This window comes from Hoplias malabaricus, chromosome 1 (assembly GCF_029633855.1).
Source record: "Hoplias malabaricus isolate fHopMal1 chromosome 1, fHopMal1.hap1, whole genome shotgun sequence".
Taxonomy (NCBI): domain Eukaryota; kingdom Metazoa; phylum Chordata; class Actinopteri; order Characiformes; family Erythrinidae; genus Hoplias; species Hoplias malabaricus.
The window spans coordinates 44,406,450-44,425,468 of NC_089800.1; the positions used below are offsets into that span (position 1 = coordinate 44,406,450).

The 19,019-nt window shown below is 40.0% G+C and overlaps 1 protein-coding gene across 1 annotated transcript; it reads right to left on the minus strand.

The window, feature by feature from the left end:
• Positions 1-207: 207 nt before the first annotated feature.
• Positions 208-16,066, minus strand: pipox (pipecolic acid oxidase). Its single transcript, XM_066686757.1, has 8 exons — positions 15,769-16,066; positions 15,002-15,150; positions 13,626-13,839; positions 8,489-8,671; positions 7,094-7,246; positions 4,706-4,855; positions 2,951-3,026; positions 208-704 (listed from the first exon to the last, which is right to left on the minus strand). Exons 1-8 carry the CDS (start codon positions 15,874-15,876, stop codon positions 574-576), a joined length of 1,164 nt encoding a protein of 387 aa, XP_066542854.1. The 5' UTR covers positions 15,877-16,066; the 3' UTR covers positions 208-573.
• Between the last annotated feature and the right edge of the window lie 2,953 nt (positions 16,067-19,019).

Below are 19,019 nucleotides of genomic sequence, written 5' to 3' on the forward strand. Positions count from 1 at the left end.
CCCGGCAGTGGATGGAGGATGTAATGCATAAAACAAACCTGCGCTTTAAGTCAAATGCCCTTTGTCACAAACAAACACACACAAGAAACAGACAAAGCTTAAGGGCAGAATTACTGTTGATTACTGCACGTAGTGCAACAAGCACCTTGTTTCTGAAGCCGTTTATTATGTTTATAAAATGTATTTATCTTTATTACTGTTCATATTTTCAGGCACCATGTACAAAACATTCAGCTCAAATGAGAAACTATGTTTACTGTTAGCTACTAGCTAATTTCCATCTGCAGATTCCCTGATAAACATAATAACTATTATAATTCCTTTCCAAGCCCTATGCAAATACTCAACAAAGAATATTATTTACTGGATTTAAATTTAAGGTGATCTTATTCCCAAAGAAATTCAATTCCTAGACAAAGAACATCCCAGAAGCATATGCAAAAATGTCTTAGAAGTTAAAAATTACAAATATTTTCTGGCCAATTAATGGGTACTTACATTTTCCTAGAATTAGCACTGTTGTATCAACTCTGCTGATTGTAGAAAATGTGTGTGTGTTCACAGACTGTACTTTCAGAGATTAGGCCTGGAGTGAGTGTGGAAGCGTCCAGTGCTGAAGAGCGAGAGGTCGTAGGAGGGTTTCTGCCCCATGCTCAGCTCACTCAGCATCTTCCCCACGATAGGCCCGAACTTGAAGCCATGGCCTGTGGTGAAACAAATCAGATTTTTGAACAGGTGAGCACATGCTGTCCATTCATTTCAGCCACAAGACTGACCGACGCACTGTGGAGAATAATACAGCCACTCTAAAAATAGCCACGGTCAGTGCTCTGCTGTTGAGTCAGACCATCTCCACATGTGAGGGCAGTGAAAAATAAAATACATAAAAAAGAAAAACACAGGCACACTCACTCTAGCTGTCACAGAGCATTTCCTTCTCCTACAGATATGGCCAAATGCTAAATTAAGGATTTTTGAGTTTGAATCTGTGACCATGTACAGGAATGTGTGGAAGTGAGCGACCACTTTGTTTGATTCATTTCCACTCAGCAACACAATTAAATTGTGGACCACTTAATGCCATGAGATATTTCACTGGAATAAGGAATGGAAATGTCAAAGGAAACAAGATTAAAGGTGTAGCGATAATGGGACTCCTAACAACAATGCAACTATAGAGAGACCACTAAAACTGTCCCCATCAGATAAACAGTACTTACAGCTTTCATCTTAGAGACAAAGAATACAACGTCTATTATTGCTTCAGGTCTAAAACATTCCACTGCTGTCTTCATCTCTCCGCAGTGAAAAGAAGCAGTGGGTGTGAAAGTATTTACAGATGTCAAAATATTATTACTGTCAAAGGAAATAAAGAAAAAAAAAAGAAAGAGACAGCTGCTAGTGTTCTCGGTATAATGGAGTGGTCATCCCAGATTCCAGACCTCAACACCAAAATAAAGATCTTGAACTTGGAGCTTGTTGAAAGGTTTCTTTGAAAAGGAAAGAAGTCTTAGGAAAGAAAGAAAGATTAATTGTTGCTTCTGAATAATGTCATGACTCTGCCCCTTTCCTGACTGTGAAATATGAATACTTTTGTACCTAATGGATGTTTTTGAAAGGAAATGAAACAAATGAAGGGTCTGACTTTTCCACTGTGCTGTGTATATATGTGAGGGATTAGCCGTGGGTTTTATGAGCTCTGTTCTGGTGAACTGGGTGGCTCTTTGATGTCCTGAAGGCAGGGCTGAGAGTGGCGGCTGGACGTTTGAATCGAGGCCCTCCACAGATGGCGTAGCCATGGCAACCATGAGGCCTTTACTTTAGCAGCCCAGCTTTGATGACAGGCGTAGAACGGGGAGAAAGGGCAGCAGCGGTGCTTTCTTTTTTTTTTTTTTCTTTAAAACCCCGTTGCGTTTTAGCCTCGGAATCGAAGCCAAATTGTCACGGCCCCTGAGGTTTTCAGTCAGCTTCGTGTACATCAGCAGTGGTCAGGCCACTGGAGCAGTGTAGAGGCCAAACACAGTCATTACAACACACAATACAGAGAGGAGAAGAGGGGAGAGGTTAATAGTGAGGATTCCTCAGCTTCTATCAAAGCCTTTTAATGTGGTATTAAGGCAGTAGAATAAACCCCATAAATCATTAGTGGGGTGTGCGTGTGCTAAAGCATGATAACAGACAGGACACAGAGACAGTCCAATACTCTTAACCACAACTAATTAAAAATTCCCTTATTATTTATATTTTTGTTTTAAGAAGGCTTTAGTCTAGATGTTGGACATTTTCGGTGAGGATTTAACTGCATTCTGATCCAGTTCTGGTTCAAAAACACTACTTTAGAAAATCGGGGGATACCTAAGGGCTTTATATCTCTCTAGACGACACTTGACAAATGTTTAACTTAAACTTTTTCAGCTACCGCAGACTCCTTTGTGGCCTCTGTTTCAGTGATATACTCAGACAACTGATGTATCGGTCTGTCCTTTTCTGTAACGGTGAACACTGCTGTAGGAGAGGACTAGCTTGCAGATGACGCAGCTAATAGCAGAATTGCTGCACATCAGTTTTCTAAGCTTTATAATGAAAAGCCACCACCGGAGCCGCTCTCGGCCCATGGCCGCTCCTCCAGAGCAGGTCTGAGCAGAAATTAATTAGCCTGTAATTAGCTAAAGGACAAGGCGATGGGAACAGATGGAACAAATGCCAGGAGAGCCCTTTGGGCCCAGAGCGGCAGCTGTGGAGGCACGCACAAGCCCAGGGAGCCACAAAAGCCTTTAATTAGGGGATAAAAGGGGTCCGCACTGGGGGCTTCACTCACCAGCCTTCACTGCTGCCCCTGCTTGTTCCCTCATTAAAACTTGCGCCGGATCTTTGAGACACTGAGTGCATGTGTGTGTGTGTGTGTGTAAAAGAAAGTGACACGTGTGTATGGTTCACTGACTGGACTGACCTGAGAATCCAGCTCCAATCACAATGTTGTTGAAGGTGGGGTGATGGTCCAGGACAAAGTGGTGGTCAGGAGTGACCTATGGTCAAGAGAGAGAAATATATTCACCATCTATTTCACCAACTGCCATTATTCATTTAAAGAAAATCATTTCAGTTGAACAATAAGCGTCTCTTAAACCAAATCCAATAGATCGGAATAGATTTCCGTTTGAAAACCCAAAGCCACTGATGCAAAGCTGTTTAGTTAGAACTGTTTTTATAGTGCAGGTTGAACTGAAGTTATTACGCCTCTCACTGACCCATCACCTTCATCTCAAAGACTGAATGCAGCATGTCAGCAATTGGCCCCTCTAAAAGAAAGACATTGAATTGATTGAACTGACTGGTCATAAAGGCCTCAAACAGCATTTATACTTGGCAAAGAAGCTTGTGTATTCTTAGGATGTACCCTCTTATTTTGAAAAGTGAAAGCAATCAATAATGGAGGAGCTGGCAAAGACGTCGTTCTGTAGATCCAACTGAAGAGCACAATTATCATGTTTTTATACTCCTCCAATCACACTTCTCTTCATCCGATTGTAGAGTTCACATCCTCGCTCCTGTTGGGCTGAATACAACTGGATGCAGGATATGGTCAGTGAGGTCACAGACAACACTGTTCCTTATAATGTATAAAGGTATAATTCCGCAATCTTCTGAAAAATGCGAAACTCAAAGGTTTGGTTTGCATTTAAAAGCTGTGAACTCAGGCGTAAAATTAACTGCCTCTATCGGGAAAGCTTTTCTCACAGGTGTCAGTTATGCTGTCTTCTTCGTATTCTTTTTGTTCTTGTTTCTTGGTGCTCTTGTCACATTTATTTGAAAGGTAAAGGACATGCTCTAAAGAAGTCAAAAACATGTAGCTCTTTATGTAGCTACATCTTTTGATTAACAGTCCTCATCAATGCTCCTCTAGGGTTTGTCCACCCTTGGATTATAACACATTTTCAATAGATGTTGGGGAATTGCTGAGAGGATTTTATAGGCATTTAGCTTCAAGAATATCATGATGTTGGATGGTTAGTTCTGGATCACTGACACTGCTCATCCCAAAGATACTGGATGGTGCACCACCACTTGAATGCAGGGAGACCAGATAAATCCAAGCTTTCACGTCCCACTTTTGAGGAAAGTCAAATAAGGCATAAGTAGTGCACACATCAGTAGCACTTTAGAGTTGCCCTCATTAAACAAAACCAAATTAAGTGCATAGGGATCAACTTGCATCTGTGCATCCAAAGAAAGCCTCATGCAGCCTCATCTTTAATACAGTGATAAAAACCACATTAGCACACACTATGTAAAATGATTCTCGACACCGCTACATGTTACAATGGCCTTGTTATTTATTTATATATTTGTTTGTTTGCCTGTTGTTATTTATTTATATACACAATCCTGTTACGTATGAGCAATATGTGCTTTTAAGATGTGGAAAAGTGGCATTTTGCATGTAGTAGAAGGCCACCTGTGCAGTATCCAGACTTTGAATGATGTGTTTATTTTAAACCAAAACCATCTGGAAAGCAAATTGGAGAAATTACTATTCGTAACAGGCTATGACGTAACACATCTGCAGCTCTTTCAGATGAACAGTGTGCCAGTCTACATTCTCAGGTGTAAAAAGTGCAGGTGTAAAAAGAGTTTTGAATGAGTTGACACTGCTTTATTGAAGTCTTCACTGTGGGTCTAGAGAGAAACTTGAGCAGAAACTCACCGTGTACAGACAGCTCTCCACTACGGCCGGCTCCGGCTCTAGGCCGGGGAAACATCGGCTAATGTAGCGGCTCACAATGTCCACGTCACTTTTGTCCATCTGTTTGTCCCTCTCGTTTGGGTCTGTCTCACTGCCCATGTGGTAGCACACCTGAGCACAACACAGATCACAATTCAATTTGCCTTAACTTGCTTAAAATGTCCATGCATTTTCACTTAAAGTTCTCTCAATCCAGGATCTGATTTGATATGTGTTTTATCCAAACAGTTACAATCTACATTTTCTAAGTGTCAACAGATTCCAGTGATCTGACATTAATAATATGGCACTTTTCCACTGTAAGAACCCTACACGGCTCTACTCAACTTGGCCCGGCTCTTTGCTTTTCCACAGGTCAAATCTGGTGCCTGGTCCCTGGAACTGGGTAAGTTTTCATTCCCAGATCAGTTCCAACCGTGCTGAGTAGGTACTAAATGATGATGTGTAAACCCTGCAGAGCACTGATTGGCCAGAGAGACATGTCAATCACGAAATGCAGAGCTCATTCAAATCCAGCACAAACCACCGCTTGTAAAACCTCTTAAATTACAGCAGCTTTCGCATTTATTTTTATCTGATTCACAATGACAGCTCATAACTTTACCTTGACGTGTTTTGAAGAGCTTTATATGCTCCTTTGGCTGATGGCCAATGAAAATTTCCAGTGAAAGCCAAACATGCAACAAGTAAAACTGATCTGTGAGAACTGGGGTGCAGAACCGTTGTTGCGGTTTTCAAAGCTAGCGATTCCTAGAGACAGGGTTTTGCGACGTCATCGGCTCCATTTCACAGGGAGCCCTGGCAGTAAAAAAAGCAACAAGCTTTAAACGTGCTGAGCCGAGTCGAGTTGAGTCATGTACAGCCGGAGACATGCGGTGGAGAAGCACCAATACAGTTGGCTGTGACAAGGTGGTATCTAATATTTTGACATTAATGTATAAGGCTTTTGATCTCAAAATCATCTTGGACAGTTCAGTATAACTGTATGGCAACTTTTTTCTTCAGGGTTAAGAGTCTAAACCCTTAAAGATCAGCACTATAAACAAATAAGAATGATGTGATTTATGATTAGAGGAATAAGAATAAACAGATTAAACAGTGGCACTGGGATCAAATGGAGGAGAGCTATATGCACATCAAGACCAAACTGATTTCAATCCAGACTGGGATTCATGAAAGTAAACGGCCTCCTACAGCCCTATCATCTGGGACCTGAGAGAGAGCTACAACTCCATAATACATCACTCTGTGGTGTGCTGGAGAGAGAGAGAGAGAGAGAGAGTGGGGGGTGTGAGGGGGGGGCAGATAGGCACACAAAGCAAGGCTGTGGTTTTCTGGAGCAGAGATAATACATCTAACATGACTCAACCATCTGTGCTCTCCTCAGCCGTGTTGAGCGTGATCAGTCTGAGAACTCCCAGAGAGGCTCCAGCTTGCTGGGAAACACAACCATGACCAAGAGAACACAGATCAGAGAGCAGGGCTACTGCCACGGCGCCATTCAAGCACTGAACCGTCCTCTATTATTTAACCCAGAAACGGAGAACAGCATGGCTCTTCTTTGTGCTCCGGCCTGAAGCACGGCTCCTGTGAGGTGCTCTCAGCGGGTGAGCCAAAGCTTTTAGACTGCAACGTGTGCTATAGCCACATACTGACATGTAGAAAACAACCTTCACGTTTCCCTTACATCAAAGCTTTTACTGCCTATACACCTCTCCCTTTTTTGAATTTTCCTTCCTTGTGAGATTCCTTTTCAAGAAGTATTTAATATGCATACAGCCATACTGTAGGTTTATGTGGTATTCTATGAACACCAGTGATTCTTAATCCTGCACCTGGCACACAGCACAGCTTTGTTGTGCTTGGGTCTACAGAACAGTTTCAATATCAACCTGGCAGCTGGCTGCCAGATGTATCAGCCAGTAGCAGCTACAGCCACTGACCTAGAGCTGCGCATCTGCCACTGGCTGCATGACTGGTGGCAGCCTCTGTGTGATTGACTGGACAACTGGACAGTTGTCAGTGGTTAAGCAGCGAGTGGTCGGGAAATTGGCAGCTGGCACAAATGGCTGGTACTAACTGGTCAGTGGCGTTCCAGCTGGTTGACTGGCATCTGTCACTCATTGTATTAGAAACCTAGCCATCAATAGTAGCTGGCATTTCATAAAGACTGAAGGTGTAGAAGCATCACTTCTAACTTTTCATTCTTATTAAAACAGCATGGTCAGATTTGAAAATGAATCTGTTAAAAATCTATTCCCCATCTTTTTTAGAATAATCTATATACTGATGTTGGATTTAGTATTGTGCATACGGTTCTTTCACCTATTCCTGCATCCTTTTACTCACTTTCATTAGTCCTGGATACTCATTGGACGGGATGCCGTAGATGTCATACTCCGCCTCCTTTGGCTGCAGCTGGATGAAGCAGGGGAAGTGGTTCTTGAGGCTGTAGGAACCAGGAACTTTCTCCTTCCAGTAACACACATTTATCTTTACCACCTAGAGAGGGCGAGAGAGAGAGAGAGAGACTCTAAAATGTACCTGGCACTGTGATTTGATCAAGTCTTTCTTTCCATCGTCGTTGTCTTTGATCCAATAGCAATTACTAGAGTGGTGTCCTAGTGTTCCTGCAGTATCAGGGATGGGGTTTTAATTAAATGAATATACACTGATACAAATCACATCTAGGAAGAGGCTATAAGAGGACAGCATTTACTGCCTCTCACTTTAATGAACTGTCCAGTTCGCTTCCTCATTCTAGGACCATGAAAATACACATTGGCTACACACATTCTTACGTCTCTGTCTCTCTCTCTCTCTCTCTCTCTCTCTCTCTCACACACACACACTTGCTTACTCAAGTGTGGCCTTTCAGGAGCATGCTACACTGAATAATGCAATTCCAATTTGGGCTCCAATTCCAAGCTTAAACAGCGCCGAATATTTCCCCCATCACCTCTCTTTTGGCGTGTGACATGTGGAAGATTGTGTGAGCCTAGGCTGGTGCTGAGGGGAGAGAAATGCCTAGGCTTGTTTACTCTGAGCAATAGCTGACTTTTCCCGCTGACCCGAGGTGATGCCGGTCAAGCTCTGCAGGGCAGTGTGTAATTCCCAGCCTCTGACCTCCACGCTGCGCTGTGGCGGAAATGATTTCCTTTCAGATAACGCTTTGCTAGCTAGCGTCGGGCTTACTCGCAGACAGAATGTTGCAGCATGAATTTTTTAAGGCTGATAAAGACAGAGCCTGTGGGTTACTCTCACAAACATGACAAACACTGGAACCCAACTGAAAAACACTACATTAAAATGACTACAACATAATGTTTACAGAATTTGGCAGAAGCTGTTATTCAGAGTGACTTAAAATTTTAATCATGTACCAAAGGCAGGCAAATGTAGCTTTAGAGTTCTTACTTGGTGACTTTGATTTTGTGTATTCGCGTGAATTTGTTTTGAACCCCAGTGTGCCCTAGCTTTTTTAGCAGCTTTACCAATTACTCCATGCAGAATAAATGACAGCTGGTTTCATGATATGTAAATTAATTAGTTCATTAATTTTATTATTCCAAATAATTAACACCTCAGCACAGTATATTAATAGAATTAATAGATTAATCTGTAAGTAATATTTATCCCTAGCCTTTATAGAATATCTGTCCTCATCACATAAGCATGAGAATGGCTGTCTCAGTGCAAGTGAGTGAATGAGTTCTTTTGGCTCTGTGAATGTGGGTGTTGTACCTTCAGTGGCAGCTGTAGTCCAACGTGTTTTAGAAGTGTGTTGGCCCAGGGTCCCGCTGTGATGACCAGACTCTTTGCCCTGTAGACCCCAGATCCTGTCGACACAGTGACCATGGAGCCAGGCTCTATCTGAAGCACCTTCTGTCCATCTTTTATCACCCCACCATGTTGCTGGAAAATCATCTGAAACAGAGAAGAGTGTGTTATTGGCCTATACCTTAAAAACAGTTGGTGATATGACAAAGCATACAGGTTCTGGTCATAAAATTAAAAAAAATCATGAAAACGTTGATTTATTTCAGTAATTCCATTCAAAAAGTGAAATATTATACTCAGTTCATTACACACAGACTGATATATTTCAAGTGTTTATTTCTTTTAATTTGATGATTATAACTGACAACTAATGAAAACCTCAAATTTAGTATCTCAGAAAATTACAATATTGTGAAAAGATTCAATATTGAACATACCTGGTGCCACACTCATCAGCTAATTTACTCAAAACACCTGCAAAGGCCTTTAAAATGGTCTCTTAATCTAGTTCTATAGGCTACACAATCATGGGGAAGACTGCTGACTTGACAGTTGTCCAAAAGACGACCATTGACACCTTAGGCAAGCAGGGCAAGACACAAAATGTCATTGCTAAAGAGGCTGGCTGTTCACAGAGCTCGGTGTCCAAGCTCATTAATATAGAGGTGAAGGGAAGGAAAAGATGTGGTAGAAAAAAGTGTAAAAGCAATAGGGATAATAGGGTCAAACAAAACCCATTAAAAATGTGAGGGAAATTCACAAAAACTGGACTGCAGCTGGAGCCAGTGCTTTAAGAACCACCACGAACAGACAAATGCAAGACATGGGTTTCAGCTGTCACATTCCTTGTGTCAAGCCACTCTTGAACAAGAGACAGCGTCAGAAGCGTCTGTCTCCCAAAAAGGACTGGACTGCTGCTGACTGGTCCAAAGTTATGTTCTCTGATGAAAGTAAATTTTGCATTTCATTTGGAAATCAAGGTCCCAGAGTCTGGAGGAAGAGAGGAGAGGCACAAAATCCACGTTGCTTGAGGTCCAGTGTAAAGTTTCAACAGTCAGTGATGGTTTGGGGTGCCATGTCATCTGCTGGTGTTAGTCCACTGTTTTTTTGAGGTCCAAGGTCAACGCAGCCGTCTACCAGGAAGTTTTAGGGCACTTCGTGCTTCCTGCTGCTGACCAACTTTATGGAGATGCAGATTTCATTTTCCAACAGGACTTGGCACTTGCACACAGTGCCAAAGCTACCTGATCTTAACCCTATAGTAAATCTATGGGGTGTTGTGAAGAGGAAGCTGCAGTACGCCAGACCCAACAATGCAGAAGAGTTGAAGACCACTATCAGAGCAACCTGGGCTCTCATAACACCTGATAGCACTGCCACAGACTGATCGACTCCATGCCACGCCGCATTGCTGCAGTAATTCAGGCAAAAGGAGCCCCAAGTATTGAGTGCTGTACATGCTCATACTTTTCATGTTCATACTTTTCAGTCGGCCAGCATTTCTAAAAATCCTTTTTTTGTATTGGTCTTAAGTAATATTCTAATTTTCTTAGATACTGAATTGAAATTTGGGGTTTTCATTAGTTGTCAGTTATAATCATCAAATCAAAAGAAATAAACACTTGAAATATATCAGTCTGTGTGTAATGATACAGTATAATATACACATTTCACTTTTTGAATGGAATTACTGAAATAAATCAACTTTTTCATGATATTCTAATATTATGACCAGCACCTGTATATATTCCCAAAAGTAGGGAAATGTCCAAAAGGACCAAAAGTGATCTCATCCTTCCATTGTTGAAACACAACTTATCCCTATGGGACTGAAAGGATGTGGATCTGTCAATAAGCCAGTACTGAGGAAAGGAAAAGACCAAAAAGGACATTTGCAAATCAGTATAAAAAAAGCTACTGGTATTCTTCGAGGTTATTTGCAAACACGTACGCACACACACAAACAGCAATGGGAATTGGAATGTTTTGTATCCATCCTTTAATGTGCTCTTTGTATGCTGCTGAAAATGAAAATGACTTTTACATTTGAAGGGAAGTATCCGGCTTTATGAAGGGTGATCTCTGACTGCTCCAGTGCTGTAGTTGCTTAGTATTTTAGATATAATGTTGCTATCCATTGCATACTGAAATATAATAATGGCAATATACAATTCAGCCCTACTGTAATAGATATAAAAGAAAATGTCAAGCAGCTGATAGAGGCATTTTATGGGGCTTCTCTGACTTCTTTAAAAATAGAAACTCTTTTCTTTGTGATTATTTCTGTTTGGATTTAACAGGATCTGAGGTAGAAGGAAAGCAACACTGGATAGAGAGTATTATATGGAGAGAGATGGGTCAGATAATGAGCAAGAAGCAAGAGCTGTTTTCAGACGGAGTCATGAGGGAGCTCAGTGTTGCACTTTGGAACTGCTGTAGCCCTGCAGCTTGGAGGAGATACTGCGTGTGAGCAGAGGAGCAAGGCCAGAGCCCTATAGTGAAGTACTGGAGCCTTAACAAGCTGCACTCACTAATGATGCTGCTGTGTTGTTACACTACATGGTCAGTATTGTGGTCCAGTCCCATGCTGGAAGGACACAAACACACAAATATACACACAGGCCAATATCTTGACATCTCTTGTCAGAACGTATTGACAGCTGTAGTTTATTATCCTCAAGGTTTAATGGTGGTGTCTGAAGTTAGCTTGGTCTGTGCTATGTAAAGAGGGTAAATCATTTTAAATAACTTGAATGAATGTGGACAGTTTCTGCTAAAATAAAATTAATCGTTGTACAAGTGTTATAAGCTTTTAAAAATGACTTCTCTCTGGCTTCTTAAAAAGCAAAGCAACATGTTAATAGTACACTCTACATGTTAAAATCACTTTATAAAGCAATCTAATAACTTATTAGTAATACGTATAGAGAAACTACCTCAATAACATCAATCAGAGCTACTCTCGATTTTGCATATCACACATTCTGTGGCTATATCCGCTGTGGTCCAAATTTTTTTTCTAAAATGAAGGGTATTAAGGAGGAGTTTGTTCCACATTTGCAGCAGTAACAGCCACTAATCTTCTAGGAATGCTCTGGATGTCAGCTGTTTACATGAAAATATCTGTTGGTACTCAGCAACATAAACACAATTAAGGTCAGATACTAATGTTAGATTAGTTCTGAATCACGAAAGGTATTGAATGGAGCTGCATCACTTGAGCAATACAGGTGTACAGGTTCACAGCCCAATGCTGAAGGCTTCATACCTCTCTAGTCAATGCTTATCACTGAGTATATTGACTTTAGTCACCCCTGTGTGCACAACCTGAATGTTTCAGCAAAGAGTGCACCTTAAAACTCAGTTCTGGAGAAAGCTTATTATTATTCTTCTTTTGTGGTTTGATGTTTCATTTATCTAATTTATTATTAACTTTCTTCAGATCTTTATTTCTTATTCTTGTATATGAATATATTCATTCTCATGTCATGGATGTTCAATGGTTGGTTGATTATACATAATTTATTGCTAGATTTACATACTGTAAAGCTGTCTCGTACAATTCAACAGATGTTAAACTACAAACTTGAGAGGCTCTTCAAAGTACATTGGCCTACAAAGGCACAGTGCTGTAACTATGGCAACACTGAAACTGAGAGAACTGCTTTAAAGTTCTGCTGATGTCCATCCAAAGATCTTGTAAGTATATGTGAAATAATATTGACCGAAATATCTCTGCAGAATCTCATATTCAATACTATTGAAGTCATAGACCTTCATTTTTAACATTCCCATCTAAAATGGCCAGTATCTTTTATTTATTTTTGTATTAGGGTAAAACACATATTCTGTCCACACACATGTTCTGTCTGACCTATTTGCCTTCGAATTTTTTCTATGGGTGACTTGTTTTGCTACATGTCAGAACTGCATTTTCCTTTGCTCACAATCCAATAAATCCCCAAACACATTCAGTGATGTTGAGGTCTGGGCTCTGAAACCACCAGAAGATCCTTTATTTGATTTGCAAATATTATTTTTGCCTGGAATGTTAAAAAGTGGAAAGTGGAAAACAAGAGATTTCAAAATACAATTAAAATATGAAAGAAAACACAACTTCTAGCAACTGTAAGAGCTGGTAGGCTGTTGCTCTGCTCTTGCTACAGATCTCAAAAATAATCATTCTTCCACTGTCAAAAGATGACTCAGCCAGGTGGGTCTGAAATGATGGGGATCTATCAAAAAGCCAGTATTGAGGAAAAGAAATAGACCCAAAATAAAATTTTACAAATCATAACAGAGAGGCTGCTGGTGTTCTAAAAACAATGAACTAATGCCTTCAGAGTCCAGATCTCAAAATCACTGAATGCAAAATGTACACACACACACACACACAATAACAGCAGTGATGATATGAACAAACAAGAAAGATGACATCACTGTCAAACATAAAACTCTTAGCTTTGGCAATATTTACTAATTAACTAACTTTAAAATTGAGGGCAGTGAACAGGGTATTGCCATGTAATGAACGTCAGTCAGTGACAGATGCTGTAAATAATGTGTATTGAAATATTGAAAATGCATTTAAAATTCATTAAATTGTTATTTAAACACTTTATATTGTGATATTGATATTGAATTATTGTCCAGCCTCAATAGCTCCACAGTGTTGTCTGTTCACAGTGGAGATTTGACAGAAACCAGTGGATATTTTTGTCCAAATATACATTTTAAACTGGTTGTGATGCTTTACCAGACCTTGCAGGTTTGTTAGGAATCCAATTTTCTCCCATTATTGAACATCTTTGTGCATGATGTGCTCAAAAATACTAAAATAGCAATGCATAATACATATTTATGTGCCATTTTTGATTATTTAAATGAAGGGTCTCGGACCTTTGCGTAGTAAAATATGCGTAGTAACATATTTGACAGACAGTATCAAACTTTGGACCCGTTTTCACACTTTCACTGTTGCTGTAGTTACCGCTCTCTGCCTTTGTAGGGTAGTATATTAAGGTCAATCACATCTTAACACCTAGGAGCATTATAAGTTACAGTGAGCTGTGAGGAAATCGTCTCTTCTGCAGTAGCTGACCTGTGCTGCTCTGATCGCTCGGTCAGCATACAGAATTCCAGCAGTGTTTTCCACAAACGCTGCATCTCCTTCAGTGAGGTTGACGTTGGGGATGCGTTGGCTGAACTCGTGCCTCTGCAGCTCCACAACAGGAATCTTGTTCTTCTCCACTGACCCCTTAATGCACTGGAAGTCCTTTCCATTCTCAGGACCCATGACCAACAACCCTGTATGCCTACAGCAAACAGGATTGTACACTCAGATATGTAAATGAATCATTAACACAGCTAAGACAAGACTGATTTGCTATGGTCTGTAATACGAACTACAAAATATTCCCCTTCATACACATGGTAATGTTTCACACCATTGTAACTTACTCTGCTTTTCTTATTTTCTTAAAGGGGCATTTTGTTCTAAAACTAGCATTTATTACCTTATTAGCAGTGTTATATATTGCGTGGCATTCCATTCATCAGTTTCATCTATCATCATTTTGTGCATTTTCATGGTTTTGTCCATTTTCTCATTACAATATTCAAAATGCGTTAAACAAAACACAAAATTGTTCTGGTGTCATTCTGAAATCAATTAATAAGTTACTCATATATATGATTTATATATACACACACACACACACACACACACACACACACACACACACAAAATCAATCATAGCCTAGGGTTGGACATTCATTCATTCATTCATTCATTCATTATCTGTAACCGCTTATCCAGTTCAGGGTCACAGTGGGTCCAGAGCCTACCTGGAATCATTGGGTGCAAGGCAGGGAATACACCCTGGAGGGGGCGCCAGTCCTTCACAGGGCATAGGGCTGGACAATAAAGCCAAAATTTATAAGACAATATTTTTTTTTAAATTTCAGTCGATACGATATAATTTTCATATGAACAGTATAAAATCCACTGAAAAAGCAAGAACAAGCAAACATCACCATCAAACATAAACCTTATGTTATTAAAATTGACTGCTGAACTGACGACAGATGATGTAAATAATGTATATTGAAATTTTGAAAATGTGCTTAAAATTCATATCGTTATTGAAATATTTAATATTGTGATATATATATATATTAACATTGAATTATTGTCCAGCCCTTTCATAGCCACACAAATATTTACTGTTTTTCAAAAGTTCCTTCCACCTTCAAAATTCATCACCAGAAGAATTTTTGCTAGGATACACCCTGAATGATCCAATTTAGTGTGTGTGTGTGTGTGTGTGTGTGTGTGAGAGGATGCACTGGCTATATGCTTCAGCGCTTCTCATGTCTCTTTGACTGAAGAGTGGCATTGAGGAGGCTGACTACACTCTGGGGCATTCATTAGAGCCATCTACTTAGTTGATCATAGACCATATATCTCATGCACACCTGTGTAGTGCCACTCCTGCCTCTCTTTCCAGCAGGCTCCAGAGCTCATAGCTCTCCTCCATCATGTGTATGTAGACATCTTCGTTGTAAGATTTACGTATGATCCTGCTCTGGCCATGGGAGCTCCCCCGAGTATGTGGCAGGGCAAACTGTGTATATACAAAAAATAATAATAATAAATCGGATTTATACTGTGTACAGTAGCATGCACAAGATTAAAAGCAGTTAGCAGATACCTACAGAGAATAAACTTCTGCATTTTTAATACACTTTTACTGTTACTTAACCGTAGAATGTATATTGCCCCTATTGTCTTACACTTTTATTTGTACATTTAAGATGCCATATTTGTGCTTGCGCCTTCAAAATAAATAGACAAAAATGACCAAACGTATAACTGTACACACATCAACCATAACATTATGGCCGTTTCCTTGTTTCTATTCTCTGTCCATTTTCAGCAGTGCTAAGAAAGATCCACCATTCAAAATCATTCCAGATCTTTGGGTCTCGACTATTGAATAACAAGTTGAAAGATGGAAAATAAAGTATCCAGAGCAACGGGTGGACTACAGTCTGTAATTGTAGAAATAGTCAGAGACTGGACTGTTAGTGTAGATACATGGAGGTGGCCATAATGTTATGGCTGTTGTTCACATTAAACTATATATCTAATTTTACTAAATAGAATCAATGAAAAAAAATCTGAAAAAGTTCTTGAACAAGCTGAACTTCCGCTGCTACGGAGATGTGACAGTGTAACAAACCTGCTCCAGCAGAAGAGTGCTCTTCTTATGTTTGGCCAGGTGATAGGCGGTAAAAGAGCCCTGTATTCCTGCTCCTATAACTATACAGTCATACTCCTCTGGAGCCATGTTCACACACTGAGATTCACAGTCTCACTGCTGCACAATGTCCAAAGTTCTCAAAATACAGTTACATAATCACAGTCAACACGCCCATCTTTACAGCATTTCAGCCAAGACCCTCCCCCAGACGTGTCGAGAGTTTGAGAGACCGGGTTACGGCGTGAGAATCTCTGGCAAATGTCCCAGTAACTCCCTCTTTTTTGCTACCGCTTGAAGCTTTGAGCCCCCTGTCCCAATTTCTGCCCTAACCCCTAAGACCCTCCATTAAGTGTGCACTTTGATGACGTTGTCAAAGCGACCACAGTGGTGAAAGTGTTAAAGCGTCCAAGGGGTCGGAGCTTGGAGGGCGAATTGGGACATTCCTGTCCTTTGAGCCTTGTGCATCTACCGCTTAAACACCTTTCCCCGCAGTCGGAAGCTCATTAAATTGTTAATCAACAAATAGTCCGTTAATTAACTGAATATTATAGTTTTTCTGGTCCTGTAAGAAAATAGTTTTGAGGCATCACGTGAAAAGTATTCAGGTGCCAGTGTGTACATGACGCACCATTTAAGGTGGAATTCTTTAAAATGAATTGACTGCGGTTACTGAGAAGGGAGGATTTTATATTTGCTCAGTTCTGGTGAAATGAAATTTAACGTTAAGTAAACAACCACAACCGTTACCCAGAGCGGGGTCAAAGCGCTAAATCTACAATAAAAGGGAACCACACGACACTCATCGTGGAGCGCATTGGTACCGAAGACGACCCAACTGCTAAAAAGAAGTTGCCATATTTTTGTGCGCTTTCATTAGCGGTCTTGAATAAATGGACGTCTGGAGAAGAACACAGTATACTGCCTCTATATCAGTTAATTTTACAGTTCAGCAAAAATGCTCTCTAAAACATATACATCAGTTCCAACATATGGTGTTATTTCCCGTTTGTACATTTCACTTGTAATATCGTCTAAACCAGCACAATACAGACTCTTCGCCTCAGTCTCCTCCATGCTGTTTTCTCACCTCCTGCCCTCCATCTGGATTTCCCGCCTCGTCGGGAAATGTGTACTTGTAATGTGTTGGGCCTGCTCAACATCACACTGAGCTCTTATGGTTATTATATAATTTTTTTTGGTTGGGTAAGAATGTCTGGGCCCCCCAAATGTTTAGATATGGCTTTGTCTGTGTGATTGTGATAAATATTTCTGCAGAATAATGTGATAACATTGAGAAACACAAGAAAAATCTGAAATGGCAGTACATAAATGAGACACCTTTAATATATTTAATGTCATAAAATGTCAATGATGTGTGACCATAGATTAAGGAAACAGGCTAAATTGAAGCACTGGCATCCCATAAAGCAGTGCTGAGGCACTATAATCTCTTTGAGAAGTGCCCAGTCTGGAGTGGATCTCTATTGGGGTTTCGGCTTGAGACCCCTCTGTCCAATTACATTACAGTCCAAACCCACTGGATTGCCACGTACACAAACATAGTGTCCTGCAGCCATGAAGTGACTAAGTGAAAAGAGATAATGTTAGATTTTAACCAGACTCAAAAACCCCAGTGCCCTTCTAAAAATCTCCATGACCAGAGACAGAGATCAAGCTAAAAACTGGACATAAGTTTGAAAGATGGAGGCAGATCAGAAGCAGCTAAATTATGAGACCGATGCAAAGTTGGTTTGTTTTCTCCTAAATTGGTAACAAATATTTTCCAAATAAATTATAGAAGTACATGTGCCTATGTATAGATTAACACTAGAACTACCAAACCGCTGCCATTTGGCAATTATACCTTTAAATCCCAAAGAACTGCCATTTGGCAGGTGTGAACAGCACTTCTCACCTCCAGTGTTATGTATGTGAGGCCTTTACATTTGAAAGGAGACACTCTACTGCATTCCACACTCTTCTCTGCAGCAAGTTGGTGAACCCCCACCCACAAAAAAAGTCAACATTACCAGACATTTAGATTCAAGGTAGTTTTATTGGTATATGAACAGGAAATAAACATTTTGCTTGGTTTCCCTGTACAATGAAATAGTAATAAAGGAGGTAATAAAAGATAAAATAAGCATGCAACAATATGTTAACAAAAGTATTCATAAATAGAAATGTAAACTCTACAGAAATATAAACTATGTGCTTCATGCCACACTGTGCCATCTTTTGCCGTCTCTGTCAGACACCCGTGTGTCTCCATGCGACCTCTCTTTCCTGGAGGTGGTGAAGTCTCCTCATCTACAGGATCATATGTTTGAGAATTGATTAGTGAAAGGTTCAAATAATGTGAAATTGACACAAACATGGTATTTGAATTATAATTCCAAAACATCTGAAGTATGCCTCCTTTGTGCTAATGTAGGATTGTTTTCACAGTGCAAAAAGTGGCATATTGATTAGTCAAAATAGCTCTGATATTTTGTAACCTTATTTTAAGTAGTTTTTGTCTTTTGAAAAACTGCCAATAGGTAAAGATATTTTTAAATAAATGTATACAAAAAAACAACCCTCAGCTAGTTGTAAAAAAGACATTTTTACTTAAACTTTTTAAAACCCAAAGTAAAAGAATCGTATCAGGACATTTTGTCTTGTTTTAAGTCAAAATACAAGTCAAAATTACTCAAATTAAAATAGAATAATATTCTTGAGCAATTTTAACTTCAAGATTGTACTTTTTGCAGTGTGTCTCTTCCAAAATCACAACAGCCAGAACCAGCAAACAAACATAGAAAATTTAGGAAATCTTACCAGAAGAGATTTCAGAGTCACCGCTCTGATCAATAGTAATTTCTTCTCCCTCGGAGTCACAGGGGTTGACATGGTTGAGGGTCATGTCCAAAGTCTGCTCTGTACTGTAAACCTTTGCCATCTTTGCTTCTTGGTCAACAGAGTAAGTGAAATGTGTGGTGACGTGGCTTTTTATCCACATGAAGGTGGATACATACATAATCGTTATCATCATCGTTCACGCTATCACCCACCACACCCGTCCCTGTTCACTGTTACCTGGTACTGGCATTGTTCGATCTAATGGCTGCAACAACAACATTTTTAAAATAAATATAGAACCCATCTCAGTTACCTCCATCGTGTATATTTGTAATATTGTACTATAGTGAGAAAGGTTTATTCTATTTTATTTCACTCAGCATGTAGCC

Bases quoted from the DNA above. Each gene is read 5' to 3' on its own strand.
- pipox (XM_066686757.1), bottom strand. From the start codon at position 15,876: ATGGCTCCAGAGGAGTATGACTGTATAGTTATAGGAGCAGGAATACAG. The intron at 8,672-13,625 runs GTCAGCTACTGC...TCTCTGTTTCAG, and splicing joins GAGCGATCAGAGCAGCACAG to ATGATTTTCCAGCAACATGG. The intron at 4,856-7,093 runs GTGAGTAAAAGG...TGTTGTGCTCAG, and splicing joins AGTATCCAGGACTAATGAAA to GTGTGCTACCACATGGGCAG.